Source organism: Nesoenas mayeri (assembly GCF_963082525.1).
Source record: "Nesoenas mayeri genome assembly, chromosome: 11".
Taxonomy (NCBI): domain Eukaryota; kingdom Metazoa; phylum Chordata; class Aves; order Columbiformes; family Columbidae; genus Nesoenas; species Nesoenas mayeri.
The window spans coordinates 15,224,187-15,241,137 of record NC_137563.1 but is presented as its reverse complement, the minus strand read 5'-3'; the positions used below and the strand labels follow the sequence as shown (position 1 = coordinate 15,241,137).

The 16,951-nt window shown below is 35.9% G+C and overlaps 1 protein-coding gene across 3 annotated transcripts in view; it reads left to right on the top strand.

Annotated features, from left to right (window-relative positions):
• The window catches only part of LRRC49 (leucine rich repeat containing 49), a gene marked incomplete at both ends in the record, with an annotated part of 42,904 nt that extends 26,388 nt beyond the window's left edge, over positions 1-16,516 (top strand). For all 3 annotated transcript variants that reach the window (XM_080351146.1, XM_080351145.1, XM_080351144.1), the window contains 7 exons: positions 2,366-2,449; positions 5,697-5,848; positions 7,888-8,125; positions 9,330-9,515; positions 13,348-13,457; positions 14,115-14,268; positions 16,310-16,516. In XM_080351146.1, the coding sequence (XP_080207272.1) occupies positions 2,366-2,449; positions 5,697-5,848; positions 7,888-8,125; positions 9,330-9,515; positions 13,348-13,457; positions 14,115-14,268; positions 16,310-16,516 (1,131 nt within the window). The remainder of the gene's footprint in view (positions 1-2,365; positions 2,450-5,696; positions 5,849-7,887; positions 8,126-9,329; positions 9,516-13,347; positions 13,458-14,114; positions 14,269-16,309) is intronic.
• Positions 16,517-16,951: the final 435 nt, after the last annotated feature.

Sequence of the window (16,951 nt, the reverse complement as noted above, 5' to 3'; positions counted from 1 at the left end):
TTGCGTTAAAGCTTGGGGCGGGTGGGAGGGGAAGTTGTGTTGAACAGAGGAAAGTTAATGAGGGCTAATTTCGTATAGATTAGTGTCATTTTGTTATTCTCACTTCTCCAGTGTGAAATACAACAATACCTTGGTTAGTTTTGAGTGGAGTCTATGATGACTGGCCAGCTGTTTTCTGCCAAATAGAATGGATGGTTTCTGCTGCTTCTCCCTTGGTGGGAAAACTAGTTTACATTTCTCTTCTTTCTACAGACCAATTTTAAATAACCAAACTTCTATGGATCAAAAAACCCTTAATGTGATACTTCTAAACATACTTTAAGTTACTTTACACGTTCAATGCGTTGAGAAATCATTAGAGAAGAATAAGACACTGAAGTTGTAAAAAGCTTGTTTATTTAAGAAGCCAAGTTAAAAAGCATAAGTTCCAGTTCAAATAAAGAATTTTAATTAGAAAATTAGAAAAATCCAGAACAACTCTAATCCTCTTTCTATGGAAAGATGTCACCAATGTAGTTTGCTAGCACTTATATTTTATATTTTAAGACTTCAGGGTTTTTTTAAGTAAATGCAAATGTATTATACTATAACATGTAATTTGGATAAATGGCTGTCACAAGGGTCATGGTTTTAGCGCTTAACATTTTCTGTCATATGTTGAGGAACAGCACATTTCTATTTTGCATTATTAATTACACATTTGTATTTGTGACATAAACCTGCAATGGGTTTACTTCACGATTTTCATAGTCTCACTCTGAACTCTCCTATTCAGGTACATTGTGTGGTATTTTGTTGTACTGGGATCTTGAAGGCCTATATCTGTATGTGGTTTTAGTTATTTATTTATTGTTAATTGTCCTTTTAACATCGACTAGTGACCTCTTGAGGTCTCCTCTAACCTGGATCTTTCCATAATTCTGTTACACCAGCCACTTGGTTAATACCCTGTTCAGAAAGAACTGAAAAGCCCACTTGCAGGAGAAGCAGCCAACAAAACTTCACCCTCAAAAGGCCAGAAGTTGCTTTCAGAACAAAACAAAAACAAATTTAAAAAGGACCAAAAAATAGTTAGGCTTTCCAATTAGTGTTCCAGGGAAATTCTTGCATATAGTTGGGCTAGAGAAGTTTACTGTATCCAAAGCCTCATGCCTTAGTCTGCATTAAGGTATTCCTCTTGTTTAATGTATGTATAGTAGGTTAAAGTCATGGAGGAACAATTTGAAAGTTTGTTGTTTAATCACCTTGCAGACTGATGTCAAAAGCCATGGTATGTCAGTGGGTTTCAGGGGGCTGTACACAAGTGAGAGTAAGTCTGTTGTGTGAACCCAACTTCTTATGCTTTGGAAGTTCTGTCTTACGAGTGTTTCTTACGATGCTAAGTGTGAAGTTCCTGTTTTATTTTATCTTCCAGGAAGCATTCAGCCATGTGGCTAGGGGCTCTTACAGTGCTCTAAACATAGCATGTTGTGTTTATGTAGAAGTTTTGACATATCCATATGTCTTCATGGTTGACGATGTGAAAACATCATCATTTTTGTGTTCATTTTTGTTTGTTAATTTTTTTAACACATAACTTTTTGGAAAGCGGAAAGGTTGGGACAGGGGCTATTTTGAGGGAAATCAAAACACTTTCTGTATGTTCTGGGAAGATACTTTAATAGAAACACCCAAATGGCATGTGAAGTAAATCAAAATAAGTACGCTTCCCAAATATTTGTGTTGGAAAGACTCTACACTTTTTACTTCATAGTGAACATTTCTTTTGTTACTTGGAAAATACATATTCTAAAAATACTTTGCTGTGAGAGTGTTTAGACTTGTATAAACAGGGAGCATTCAACCTAATATGGGTGTATTGCAGTATTAAATTGCTGTACCAGGAAAAATAAGCATCTTGGTTTACATCACTTTCATTATTTAGGAATCAGTGGCTTTCTTCTTGAAACTTCTTATTGAATAATATTGATCAGAAATAATGATAATGTACTATAGATAACAGAAGAAAATAGTATTTTCTTCTGAAGTTCTGTTGCTGATTGAGACAAGTAAGCCCCTGGAAGCAGCGTACAATGATAAAAAAAATCTTGGATTATGATTCAAGAATAAATAGAATTCGGCTCATTCACTCTGTGTCTTTTTTTACAACAAGTCCTACTAATTGCAAAAACTACTGCGAAGATACAATGCACTGCTAATATTTAAAAATTTGTTGGTGTCATACTGCCCATATGCTTTATACTTTTTTCAAAGAGCTTTACAAATGCCATTTTTAAATGGCTTTATCTTGAGTATTTGCATCTAAATCTTTTTAGAACCGGATTATTTCATCCTTTTTTGAGGCTGTTTTTCTTTTTTCATCCAGGAAGAAGAAAGACGTATGGCATCTGTTGCAGCAAGGAGGGAGGAAGAAAGGAAGCGTGAAAGCCATAGACAGGCCTTGCTTAAGGTATTTTCTATGACTCTCCTAAGCCTACTGTAAGCCACTTTACAGCAATAACCTATACCCTAATATTTTTCTGTAGTTCTTACCAATCCCAATATGCCTCTGTCTCTTTAAAGTCTATTTTTACAGCTTAAGTAGCGCACTCCACAACTGAAACTCTCTTCAGTCAACCATGCAAGTTATACTTCAGCAAAAAAACCCAGTTGAATACATGGTCATGACATAGTAAAAGGATGGCAAACTTCACTGTCACAAATGCACAGATAAAGTAAATCCAGACTTTTCAGATACCTTGAACTTGGTCTCTGCTGTTTCAGATGAAAAAATGATGAGTGCTCTAACTGCTGCCACGCAGGGTGTTCCGAAGTAGTTTTTCCTTCATTCTTTCCTGTTGTTCCTTTTTGCAGAAGGAGTTAAGCAGTCATCAGAGCAGCAGCCAGACTCCAGCTGGTGTGTTTTTCAGAACACTGATCTGCCAGCCCACCGGGCCTGGTGAATGCTCACATGCATAAGATGGAGCAGCTCTGACAGGGCAGACTGAGGAGCACTCAGGAATAATCTTACAGGCCTGGGGCCCAAATAACCTATGTTGCTAATAGGAGACCAAAGTTCAAGGATCTAAGAGTATCTGCATTCCATCATTTTTGTTTTCTGCATTTTCATCCTTTTCTTTTTGTCATCCAGTAATGGTTATACAGAAAGCTTTTACAGTTTCACAGACAGACAAACAAGCTTTAGTGTATCCATGTTGTTAAGTTGCCTAGGTGAAAACATGTTTCATTAAGACTGAAAAAACTTGCAGGAAGCTGTAGAAGTGTAGCAAATGTGCGTAACTCTGAAAAAGAATCCACCACAGTATGTTACCAGTGTATTAAAAGACATTTTAAGTACATAGAAAAAACCTCAAGAACCTAAATATATAAATGGACAAAAAAAATTCCATGTTTAGTACCTAAAAATATGGTTTGATTTCCTGTGTATTTGTATCTGTACATATTTTTATTTTTTTTTTAATTTTATATATATATATATATATATATATAAAAGTCTTACATTCAGTATTTTTTAAAAAATAGTGTCTGTGTTTGTTTTTTGCCATTTGGGTGTGGGCTTTTTTGGTTGTGTTTGGTTTTTTCTCCTGTAAGAAACTGATGCATTTAAAATGTCTTCAGGTTTGAAGTTTTGATGCCAGTTCTTAGCCACAGAAAGAAATAGGCAATAAGTAAATAATATTGACACATAGTGTTATTTTATGCTGTTGAAAAGCTGTGCCTCTGGACTTGAAAAAAGTAGGTATTGGAAGTGTTTATTTGTAGTTCATGTTCTTAACCATTTATGTAATGTTTCCTTGCAGCACAGGTATTGGCTTGACAGCCTAGATTTCTCAGTGCATTTTGCTAGTGGAAACTTCCATTGGAAGAAAAAAAAATATATCTTTTTAATGTATAATGCTGTTGTTTCTCAGATTTCAGCATTAAATTGTAGATTTTGTGTTTTAATTGAGGTATCTTTCTTATCTTCAAATAGTTAAGTGGTGTAAGAAGCAAGCACCAACATCTTTTGCACAATTTGGTGATTTTGTGTATCTTTGTAAATATACTCTTGTATGTTATGATTCTGATTTCTTTTACCTGTTCAACATTTGAATTGGAAGTATTGAATCTGCTCATAGATAAAACGCCCAGTGAAAAAAGATGTGAACTATAGGATCTTCATGGTTAAATCAGAAGAAAATATTTAGTGAATCATATTCTGCAATTTTTTTTTGTCACTTTCCTCCAAAGTTTCTTAAAGTACACTGCAGTGTAAATGAAATTGAGTGCTCATTCAGTAGCAAACAATTGCTGTTTTCCTGTATTCATTGCATCAAAAAAGTTCATTTTGGCAATGTCATGACTTCTTTGCTTGCTGATACTTGCCTGCCCTAATGGCAGAGTTTCTCCATCTCTCTTTTTCCAGGCTATTTTTTTTATTGTTTATAACCCCCTCCTTGGGGAAAGTTTGAAATGTGCTTTGAAACGTACAGAGAATATAATTCTTTTCCAGCAGAGGCTGAGCTCAGTATTTACTGGAACAATCAATAGTTATTGCTAGCAGATTCTTCACACTTCTAAAATTTGGTTTTTGTAAAATGAATTCTTGGAAGTTTTCTAAGCTCAGCAGGAACCAGCAGCCCACAGCCGAGAGCTGACAGAGCAGTAGAGGTGATGAGGAGACCCTCAACCTCCAGAACATACAGAATTTTCTTTAATGTGATTGGAAGAAAATGGTGATGATTTCAGCTTGCCCTGCTCTCTGTGACACGGAGCAGTGCACCGGTGGGATGGCTGACTCCCAGACAATTACAGCTGGCTCACGGAAACCAAATGAAGTGAAGCTAACAATGAAGTTACCCTTTGATATTATTTATGTTGTGCAGTTTTCATTTGATAAGAGCTCATGAGCTGGCAGCTGAACTCTTTAAAAGCACCTTGTTATTTAACCTTTCAGAGTGTGCTAAACTGGATGTATTAGAGCATGTATCCCTATATCACACACTAGAATAATAATCTATATATAGAATCGTAGGTAATTGGCAGGATTTGCATTACTATACACGAACAAGTACTCATTAGACTTCTGAAATATTGGTTTATTGATTAGACCCGTTTAGAACATAAAAACTACTTTAAAAAACTACTACAAAATATTTGAACTTAGATTTGTTGTAGTCTTTGCATCTACTACAGAAGTAATTTCATACTCTGTTTTTATAAAATTTATTTTTCCCTGTCTCAGAAAACAACATTTTTCCCTCGCACAGAGTATGTTGCGGTTACTGCTGAGACTTAGAGCAGTTGCATAATTTTCTTAGCTGAAGTGCTGGGGTCACTCTGGCAGCAAGGGGGAAAGTACAAGCAGTCTGCCCTGTTTTGTGGGAGGAGAATTACAAGCAGCTCCAGACTGTCAAAATGAGACTTCTGTACTTATCCAAAACTGACAATTTAACTTCATTCTTTCACATAGTTGTTGGGTTTTTGTTATTTTTCTTGTTTGTGTTATGGCAAATTTTGTGAAATCATTGATTGCTGGCAGCTATGCAAAATAGCACTAGAATGATGCGTGGATTTTTAGTTCACAACTACCAACCAGTACTATCCTTTCTTCAACTTAAAACATTTTGATTAAGCAGCATATTTCTTTCAGAACAAACAAGTGTGTTGATACAGCACTGTCATAACTTAATTATGATTTTTTTATATTGTTTCAGGAAAAGAAACGGTTAACGATTTGTAATATTGCTCGTCAGTGGGAGATACAGCAGAATCAAATCGCTCTTGTGGCTTCATTAAACCAAGATAAAGATAATGAGCCCTGTCAAATCAATGGCAGTGCTGCATATGTATTTCCTGAAGAAAGCAGGTATGTTATTGGGAAATCCTTCTTGTTCATGTCTTATATTCCAGGTTGCTACTTCTCACCTCTGAGATCTCACTATATTTCACTGTCAAAAGTAGTATATCCAAATCAATCCTGACAGGAGCTTTACTTTGCGATTAAAGCTGTTGGCCATTAGTAACGTGTAATGTATATTAACAAGTAATGTAACAGCAACTAACTGACTAAAGAAGTGCAAGCTAAGCTATTCTGTGATTTTGCTAAATAAAGGATGGCTTCATGTTTGCAAGAAATGTTAAATATGAATTCTTGAACCTTCTTAAGGCTGTTCACTTTTTTAACAGCTTAGATTGCTGCCTTCACTTGAAATGAACAAAACGAGGATATATTGTTTATCAACAGGTTTCATAAACCGAGTGTTGGATTTCTGTTCTTAGTTTGAACAGCAGCATCTCTTATTGGACTTCTTTCATACTCAGGCTATTTTAACAATAGCTGTTCTTTGACTTAGTTTTATTCCTAGGTTAATTTTTGCTAAGATAATTTTTGTATTGTTGGTTTAAAATATATTATTTTTGTGATACACTTTGCAGCTTGCTTATTTGCATCTAAAGAGTGGCCATCTGGCATTGTATATAATTTACAAACCAAATGTAGAACTCCGTGAACAATGTGTGCATTGGATTGGCTAAAACCAAACTAGCACACTTTCAACCTGGCAAAAGCCTGAAAAAATAGTCTGCCTGAATTCAATAGCAAGCCCAGGTTCCTGCTGTGCCTGAGCAGCACTGGAGATGTCAGGTATGGGCAGGACATCTTTGCCTCTTGCAAACAGAACCCATCTGAGTTCAGTCCAATATTGGCCAGACCAGGTTTTTATCTCCAGTAGAGTGCTGCATCTTTTGAAACTTTATTTTTTCTTAGCACTTTTAAATTTCTACTGTGTTTTGTAATAGTGAAGAATTTCAGAAGATATTTTCAAGATGAGTGACTAAGCACTAAAATGGCAGGTGAAATTCAGCATAGATAGTAGCTACAGCTTCACATGTGAAGTGATGGGCTCTCAACATTTCCAGTAAAGACTACAATCTTAGAGTTTTGGTTGATTTTTGTCAAGAAAACGTCAGTCAACTAACCACTAGTAGTCAAAAAAGCAAGATATGTTAAAAATACTAGGAAGGTAGTAAAGAATAAAATAGTAACAACTGTTATGCAACTGCCTCAACCTGTGATTTGTGCTCATCTTGAATTGTCTGTGCACTTCAAGTCCAGTCATCTGAGTTATCAGCCAGGAATTAAGACACAAAGAGATGAGAGTTGAGAATACATGGACGTATTGCTTAATTTTAAAATTGCTCTAGTGAATTGGAAAGCTGACATTCTTTTAAATAAATACTTATTCATCCCTATTAATTAAGGATTAAGTGAGGATAATAAGCCATACATTGTTCTCAACTCTAAGCAGAATAATGAGTCCTGATGAGATAATATGACATATGGATTTGAGGAAAGAGTGATACTCTTTCCAGAAAAAAAGAAAAGAAAAAAACAAAACCAAACCAACAATCCCACACACAAAACAAAAAATCCACCCAACTGTTCAGTATTGTGACTAGCTTTATCCTGGATTGGTTATCCTGGTCTGTTCTTAAAGCAGTTACTCATGTTGTAACTTTTACGTTTCATATGCAAACAGAACGTGAAGGTGATGTTGCTTGATTAATGTGTTGTTTGAAGTTGGTTTTAAATATCTGAAGCAACAAAGTATGTTAACGTTCTGAGCTAAAGCTTTTAAGGAGATTACCCCCCACCCCGTCCAACTCAAATACACCCAGAGCATTTCTGCTGAAGAAGTAGAACATTTGCAATGTTACTTGACAAAAAGAGGATTTTCCAGCCCTTCATGTTTTTGACTAGATTGGGTATGCAAATGAATGAATACTGAGAAATGCCATCATATTTGACAGTTTGGTTTTAGTAAATGACATGACTGTCATTAAATAGTGATGTTCCTGTCTCAAAATAATCTCTTTTATCTGACTGCATTTTTGTTTCCTCCACAGGTCACTTGATACAATATTGAGCAGTGCAGTACAAGGCTTGTCTGTTCTTGAGTCTCATTTAGTGGAAGTGGAAGGCGACACCCTTTGCCTGTATGGTGCTGGGGCACTGGAGTGCCTGGATCGGAACTGGAGTGCTCAGACAGCTGGAATCATCGTCACAGTCTCCTTTATGTTCATAGAATTTGATGAAATTGTTCAAGTGTTAGCAAAACTGAAGATAAAATTTCCTAATTCTGTGGTAAGAATGCCTCAAATTTCAGCTCTGTGAACAGCTATGGAATGTGTATTCTCTAATAGAACCTTAATTTGGCATAGTCACCCTTGAGCGCTTTCTTATAAATAGGTACACTTTTGAATTACATATGTGCTTGGTATTATCCTACAATTCTAACTTTAAGTTGCTACTTCTTAAAAATCAAGACTTTAATCTAGATTCTCACACAGGATGGTGAGCTTTTTTCAGACTGGTTATTATTTCTCTTAATTCCTTTGACCTAGCTGATTATTTTTTGTTTGCATAAATGATATGGAAATACAGTATAGTACTCGATGGATACATGCTATCAGGAGAGCTTCATTTGTGTTGTGAGTCCAAAGATAAAATAGCTGATAGCGGGTAAAAAAGAGAGGGATAAAATTCAACAACATAAATGAAACATTACTTTAATACTTTTTTTTTTTTTTTTTTAATTCTTGGACATTTAGATCAGTTATTCTGAAGTAAATAGTAAAACAGTGATAGATAAAGCAACTTGTTACTCAGATGATCTGCCTCTTGAGCTCCCTACTTCTTTTTAAGATTTTAACAGAACTTAATGTTTTAATTGAGATAGACGAATGGGTGGGGAACTCAAGGCAAATTTCTCTGTCTCAATGAAACAGTTGTTTCATTGCGGGGAACAGCAGAATCTCAACAAAATGCTGATCTTTACCATCAATTTTTCCTCCTACCCCTTCCCTCCATGCTACTGTGCAGCCAAATATACCCTGTTCATAGGAGCACTGTCCTAGGGCATGATTCAAAGAAACAGCAGGGTGTGACTTGATGCCAGCCCGCTATAGCCAAAAAAGCAGAATATTTAAAAACATTCACTGTATTTATTTTTATGTGTGGATGTTGCAGTTGCTTTACTTGCAGAATTAAAATAAACATTGCTCAAGGAGTATCACTGCTTGTTATAATAGTGAAAATATTAGTGCTCTTTCTAAAGGGTTTATAAATTACTTAGGGGCTCGTAATGTTGACATTTCTAAATATATGTAATATATTGGTTGATACATTGATGTGTTTTGCTGCTAAGACCTCCAATGAAGTGAGCTCAGTTGCTTCATCAGACCTGAAGACTGAGTTTGAGAAAGGTTTGAGTTGCACAAAATCGGCATCATTTGGTTCACTCTTTGTTTCCTTATTTGATTTTTTGTGGTTTGACTTGTTTTCTAAGCACCTGAAGTTTAAGGAGACGGATCTTGTGACACTGCAGCAATTCAATGCATTAGCCCAGATGCATCGCCTTGAACAGCTGACAGTTGATCCTCAGGGAAATCCGGTTGTCAGCTTCGCTTTGTGGAAATACTACGTTCTGTTCAGACTGAACCATTTTAATCTACAGAAGATAAATGGAGTAAAGGTAGGACAGTGTTGTGTCCTTCTTGCTATTGGTCTTACAAGATAAATTAGCGTTGTTTTTAAAAAAGTGGATTAATTGCTAATAAAACGAGCAGAACACTGTCAGTATCATCTCAGTACTGGGGGGGTGGAAATTAAGTAGACTTCACCATAGGATTTCTTGTGCTGTGCATTGAAGTCCAACTGCACTGTGAATTAGCCAAGTTGATAAAATTCTTAGTTACCATAAAAATGTGTCGTCTCATAGGTTTGCAATTGCAAATGACAATCCAAATCTATACCTGAGTGGTTGGGATTTACCTGGAGGGAAGACTTTTTATTATTATTTCTGCATATGTTTAAAAAAAAAAAAAAAAAGAAATCATGAAACAATACTAACAACAACAACAACACCTGCATGATTTTACTTGGTTTTAGGAGGCTCTTCTTTACTATGTTCAAAATAATCATAGTGCTGACATTGAATACTTGTGAAAAAAATGTGCATTTGATAGACTACTTAGTAATTTGCAGTATGTGATTGTTTGTATTTTCCAGTGCTACAAAATGTAGCTAAAATTGCATTTTGTTCTTGAAGCCTGTCGCAGCGAAGAGTCTGTCAAATAGACTTTTTTTTCTGTGGTGTGATGATTTGTTTTTGGGGGGTTTTTGTGTTTGTGGGTTTTTTGTTTGCTTTCCTCCTTGCTTTGTACAAGATCGTTAGTGTGTGGTTTTCTGTTGGGTGTGTGTTTTATGTTTAAATAAATAGAAAGTTAGGACAATAGTATTGCTGTTCTTTGTACTTAGTATTACCCTTTACATTTACTCAAGCATATGAAATGGTTATTCTATACTTGGGCTTTGATCATAAAGGGAGTGAGAGTAGTTACAATGCAACATGGTATTTGAATGTGCATTCAATTTTCAACACTAAGTAAGTGGTGTAATAGAAGTTAAGTTAGAGCAAAAATAATACATAGCTTAGTGTTTAGGTCTGGTATTTTAATTTGGTTGTCATCATCACATATGTTTTGGGTTACATATTTTACTTGTTATCTGATACAGCCATAGCATGAATGTTGTGGTTTACTTGGGTTTAGTTCTGTAAAACACGTGTTAGTTGCACGGAAGAGCAGGAGTGGGTTAGAGCTCACCTGAATTAACTGCCAGGAAGAGGATGAGAACAGATGAAGGATGAAGGCAGATATGACTCACTCCAACAGAACAGTATCTGGAAAATTAAAAAAAGGGATAGTCAGGAATACCACAAGAACTTTCAAATAACTTTGAATTTAGTACCTCACAAAAATGCCCGTCACAGTTGATTTTTAAAAACAAAAATAAGGAGGTGGGGAAATAAATGAAGGTTGAGTGTTCTTGTTATGATCTTCAGGTCAGCAAATTCAGACTTTGAAGAAAATCTTTGAATTTAATAGTGCTTGGGGATGAATTTAGTAAATGGATTTACATGTAGCACAGCATGCTTTTTGTGTAGGGCATATATCAAATCTTGAATACATATGACTGAAGAACGTTTTTATCCTCAACAACTTTCAGCCAGACCATGCTATATGAAGATGTGCACACAGAATTTTTTTCCTAGTGTCATTAATCATTTGAAGAGTGTCATAGCCAAGCAGAAGAAAGAGAAGAACTCTGATCGCTGTTTTTCATTAGTCTACAGCAGAAGTCATGGCGTCCAGCTTTGTAGATATATATTACCTTTGAAAATCAGTAATAGAAAATCCTGTTTCAGTGTAAAGAAATGTGCTCTCAGGCCTTAGATCAGCCCTAAATAATAGTCTCAGATGACAGAAAGGGAAACATGCATATTCTGCTATTCTGATAATTATTTGTGTGTGGTGTTTGTGAAGACTGTTGTGTTGCCGGCTCTGAGGTGCATACAGTTGGGAAGTAAAAGCGATATATACTAACTGAATGAACTAAATAAATCACACTACCCTAGGACTTTTAAGACTTGAAAAAAAAAATTGTATCAGGAAGCTTTTATTTTCTCCCCAGCCTCCCCGTTCCATTCCATTTATATTCCAGGCTAGAAACTGAGTATTAGTCTCCCTCTAACAATGACTTTGTTCCTTGGTCAAACTGTTACATTTACTAACTGTGAAGAAGCAAATTCTCTTCATTGAGATACACTATTTGAAGTTTTTTCCCAGTGATAGTAATCTCAGATTCATGAGGAGTTGTCAAGGTCTGAAGTTACTGAACGTTACAAAATGCTTTACACCGAGCGGTGTGGTGTGCGATGTAACAGATGCATCACATTAACCAAATGGGGGCCTGTTCGCTGCACTTGGCGAGAAGCAGGAATAATAGACTTAGGTTTATGTGATATTACCGTTATAGCCTTTTTGTGATTAATGGAGCAAACAATGTACTGGAATAAGAGAGAGAACATGAGTTTCTGTGAACTAGAGAGTGTATTCAGCGTTGCTGTCTCTGTTGACCTGGTCCTTATGCTTCTCTTAACATAAATAAATACATTAAAATCGCTTATTTCTCCAGCAGACATTTCTGCCTGCAATGGTCTTTGTTGCCCTAGCTGCCTTCTGCACTCTTTGTTTGAGACTTTGTTTCTGTTAACAGACTGTTTAGCAAGGCTACAAAGTAACGCTTATTTAATTTTAAGTGAAAATCTAAACACTGTGAAAATGAAATTGACTTTACCTTTCTAACTTACTGACCTATATTTTCTCTGGTGAATTTCTCCCAGTGTTATGCCTTTGCATTGTACTTTAGGTAAGGGTAGATTGTATAGTCTATAAACAATAAACAAAGATATGGTAACATCATATTAATTTGGATAAAATTTCCATTATACTCACACATTTTAATAATACAGAACACAGAATTTGTCTGGAAGTACTTAGTAAATATTGTGAATATTAAGTTTTATTTAATAATGGATTGCTTTCCAAAAATGTAAGATGAACAGAAATTAAACCTGATCCAGAAGTTAAGAAGTCACTGAGAGAGTTTCATTACCCTGTGTTATCCAGGTCAGATTTAAATGATCATAAAGATTTCTTCTGCACTCACTGGAAAGCCAGGAGTCTAGAAACTGTGCCAGCAAACTTTTGGCAGTTGGAGTCAGTTTGCAGTCTGGCCATCAGGGCAGGAGGAACAGGCCGTGGTCTCCAGAGGTTAGGAGCCAAGACAAACAAAAAACAAGAGAAACCACCAAAAAAATAAAACCCTTCCACCTTCTTTATACAAAACTGAAATCTGTAAAATTAATCCTGAAAATTAGCTTAAATAGACATCTGTAATTTGATGTTCACGAAGTGTAATGGAGGAACAGTTATTTTGGAGGTGTTTTTTTTAGTCTTATATAAAGCCTTCTCTATGATGCTGCCAAAATAAGAGAGACTGTAACTTATCTTTTCAACATTGGGTGCCCAGAATCTTTTCATTCCTCCAGCATAAATTGATCAGAAATTTTCCAGTAGACCTTCTGTAAGTGCAGGCTGTATGGAGCAGAATTAATATGTCTGGCCTTCAGATATTCAGTGTAAGAAATAGTTATAAAACTCTACATTTCATGAAGACTGTAATGAAGCACAGGGTAGCATGTGTATACATTAAAGGTTCCAGAATTACAGGGAATAAAACAAGCACAAGTACCTCATTTGGTTTCTTTTTAAGTACGTTTAAATTGCCAGTAAAAGCAAATCTACGTTTTGAAGATATGCCTGGAACAGATCTGCATGCAGTGTTCTGTATAACAAATTTCTTTTAATACTCAATGTACATATGTAATGAAATATGAATGTGCCAGTTCTGAAGCTCAGCTTTTTTTCTTTTTCCTCCCCTTTCTGCCTCTTCCCTCACAGGTTACGGAAAATGACATTGTAATGGCAGAAAGGCTCTTTGGCATTCTGGCATATGTAGCATCTTCTGAGCTGCCGCATTATCGCATGCTTACATTATTCGGAGAATCTAGGTAACATACAATGAACTGAACTGGAATTTGTCCAGAACATATTGTGTAATTCTTTTACATGCAGTAATGATAAATTCTTTCTAGGTAGGAAGATAGAAATGTCACAAACAACATCTTACAGAAGGTAGGTTCTCTGCGTATTGCAGAAATAATAGCATCTCCTGATTTGTGTAGCCAGACGTTTTCACAGAAGTTGTATGAAGTCTGCTCTGTAAGAGTAAAAGGCACGTGCCCACAAATGTGCTGCTTGTTTAGTTCTCCAGTTGTACTCTTATTGTTGAAGGTTTATGGACTTTCACAATGAAGACTGACTGCTTTTAGTGGGTATTTTATAGTGGGTGATTATGACAGTTAACAGATGTAAGAGTTGGTGCTGTAAGAAAAAAGGTGCTCAAAATACTGGTTTTAGTCTTCTATAGATACATAATTAATAAACGCTTCAGCTGCAAGACTTCCTTTTTAGGAGACACTATGTCATATATGTCAAGAAGTCACTTGTATAGAAGCAAATTAATGGAGGAATATATGTAGTCCTTTATTTTGAGTAGCGTGAGGATGCAATGAAGTTGAAAGCTCAAGAAAAAACCTCACAATCACCACAAACACCTGCACGTTAAAAGTTTTCCAATAATTAAAACTCTAAATATCTTTTCATAGGGCGAAGCAATTCCATTGTCTGCTGGAGGGAAAGGGAAAGAAATCTGGGACTGGGAGTGAGGAAAGTAGTGATAACGGAAGAAATGGAAGTGAAAGCACAACTCGAGCGATGTTGAATTACACGACAAAGGACTTTCACATGGAAAAGCTTGAGGTAAGTGTGTCTTTCTATGAAGTTTCAGTTGTGCTATTGAGAATGGTGGTTTTAAAATGTTACCACTCGCCATATTTACACGTATGATCGAAAATTTTATCTACCTGATCTTTGCCAGAATGCTGGATAATGGTCAGTTTCTTTCTTCAGTGAAGTGGTTCCTGAACAGTGCCACAGTCTCAGAAGTACATTCTGACGTACAAGCCTTATGTTCGTAATGAAATGCACCTGCATTAGTAAAATGTAAAAAGTGAGCACAGTTCTTTGCAAAGAAAAATGTATATTGCGTATGTTAGGATTTTTCTAATGGAATTAGAAAGTCAGAAAGTATATCCCAAAGTGAATTGGTGAAGAACACCTTTGGACAAGATTTAAGATAGTACAGGCTGTGGTAAGAAAGAGCTGCTTCTGACCTTTTAAATGAGCTACAAGAAAATAAATAGTTAGGAAATGTATTAGGTTTAATTATTAATAAAATTGCAAGCTGGCTTGTTTCAGACAAGTGCATCAGTCACGCTTGTTTTACTTTGCCTTTCTGATCTGCTAACTCTTTTGCTTGGGCAGAGGGAAATTGTTCCCAGGGAGAACATGCTGCTTTCAGCCTCAATCCCCATTCTGAGCAATCATCATGAGTTCTAGCTGTATGCACCCTGCTTCCCACATTTGTCCTGTCATTTGCTTTTTGATTATGTGGAAATACATGAATTCTCTATGGCAAGAAATTAAATCAAGTTCATTAAATACTGATTTCAGTTACTGCGTTGTGGTTTTGCTGTCTCAGATCCATAGCATAAAAAAGAGACAGTGACTGCATGTGTGGAGAGATTAAATTAAGAAAACATTTTCATTTCAAAAGCTGCGATAGAGTAGCTCTTAAAACTCTGAAAGGCATAGAGTAAGACAGTGAGGCACTCCTCTTGTCCTTTACCACGGAACAAGTGCTATTACAAAATAAGCTTGGTATTTGTACATTCCATTAAATATATGCATTTTTCTCTTCCCAGTGCAGCCATTTACACCTTGCCCTTTGTTGTATCATTATGTATGTGCCAGCAGATATTACAGAATGTCACAAGAGAAGCGTAGGAGGCAAAAAACACTATTCAGGTTCCCCATCAGCAGTAAACTAACCTAATAAATGTGATTGAATAAGTTTATTGCTGCAGATGACACTGAGTCATTGATTAATAATTTGGTTTTTTAGATCAAACAGCTGGAAAGTATTTTCTCTGCTTTATCACTTACTTAAGGAAGCTTCTGTTTTGATGGCCTGAAGCACGACCTAACATTTTTAATAGTGCCATAAATCAAGCTAGTCAGGTATTTAGCACCAATAGAACTTTTTGTTCAAAGGCTATTATGGCGTTTTATAGGACCTCTGCAGAAACAGGGATTAATACCATTTGAGTGACTAAAAGGTGGAGCCAGTAGTTGCATGAAGTGCAATATTTTATTATTACGATTTTTTTTAAAGGTTCAGGTTACTTCAGTGTCTAATGTAGTACATGTTAGGGACCATGCTGCTGCCAGAGTCCATCAGGGAGCCTGTGGAAAGGATGCGTACTGGCATATTTTTCTGTGACAGTGTGCTTAGTTCTAATTGGGGCAGGTAGATAAACATATACTGTCAAACTGTTTTACTGTTAATCCTGAAAAGCTGGGGAGGGGAGGGAGAGAAGGAAGAAAAGTAATCTGGTGCTTAATAATTTCTATAAATTTTCACTGCTGTGCCAGAAGGCAACAAAAATCATAATGCTGTTAAAAGCTATTTAGATGACTACTAAAAGTGACTGCATGTCGAATGTAATAGGAATATTATGAATATAATAATAATAAGATTTTGTGGCCACACTCATAATAGCTGGACTTAGACCCTGTGCCACGTGACTTAAAACCAACAGGAAAAAGTGTGCAATGGCCTCTCTTACTGTTGATCACTGTTATTTAATTCATTAAATTTTTGTGGTGTTTTTTTGGGTTTGCTCTTGATTCATCTTTTCTTCCTTTGTCTTATACAATGTGTAATGGTTCTCCCATGCAGGAAATCAAGGAAAGAAAAACATTTTGCCAGACATACGTCGAGAACTTAGTGAAAGAAGCAGCTGACATCAATATGAAAAATGAGTCGTTGCAGAAGCTCTGGCCTCAAATGTTCATTGAGCTTGTCAGAGATGCAGTGATAGAAATACGCAATAAAAATTCCTACATGAAACTCTGCTTACAGCGGATCACTGATCAAAAACAGTAGAGTCAAGGCTTGTTGTCTTGCAAGCTTTTGGGTTAAGTATTCTATGATGTTTTACAAACTTAAAACAATAGAATGTAAAATTACCATCCCTCTGGCATACTTCACACCTCCCAAAGGGATGCCTATAAATCTTAATTAACTCTTGATAGTTTTGAAATAAAAGTTTACTCGCAGTTGGCTTTAACAATGCTTTGTTGGCTAAAGCGATGAGATAGCGTAGAAGTAACTTGGTGATTGTCATGTTCTACTAAGTTATTGTTAATTTTTTTCTGCTACCCTTTGCTTCTGTAGCGCTAGAGCACTGATTTTTAAAGAACAAATTTACACTCTGCCTGCCTTATTTTTTATTGGATACTTTTCAATTTTCACCTTTTGACTGTTTGCTGTTCAAAAAAATGCCGAGAATAGTAGCCATTTTTTTTAATGAGCAAAAGA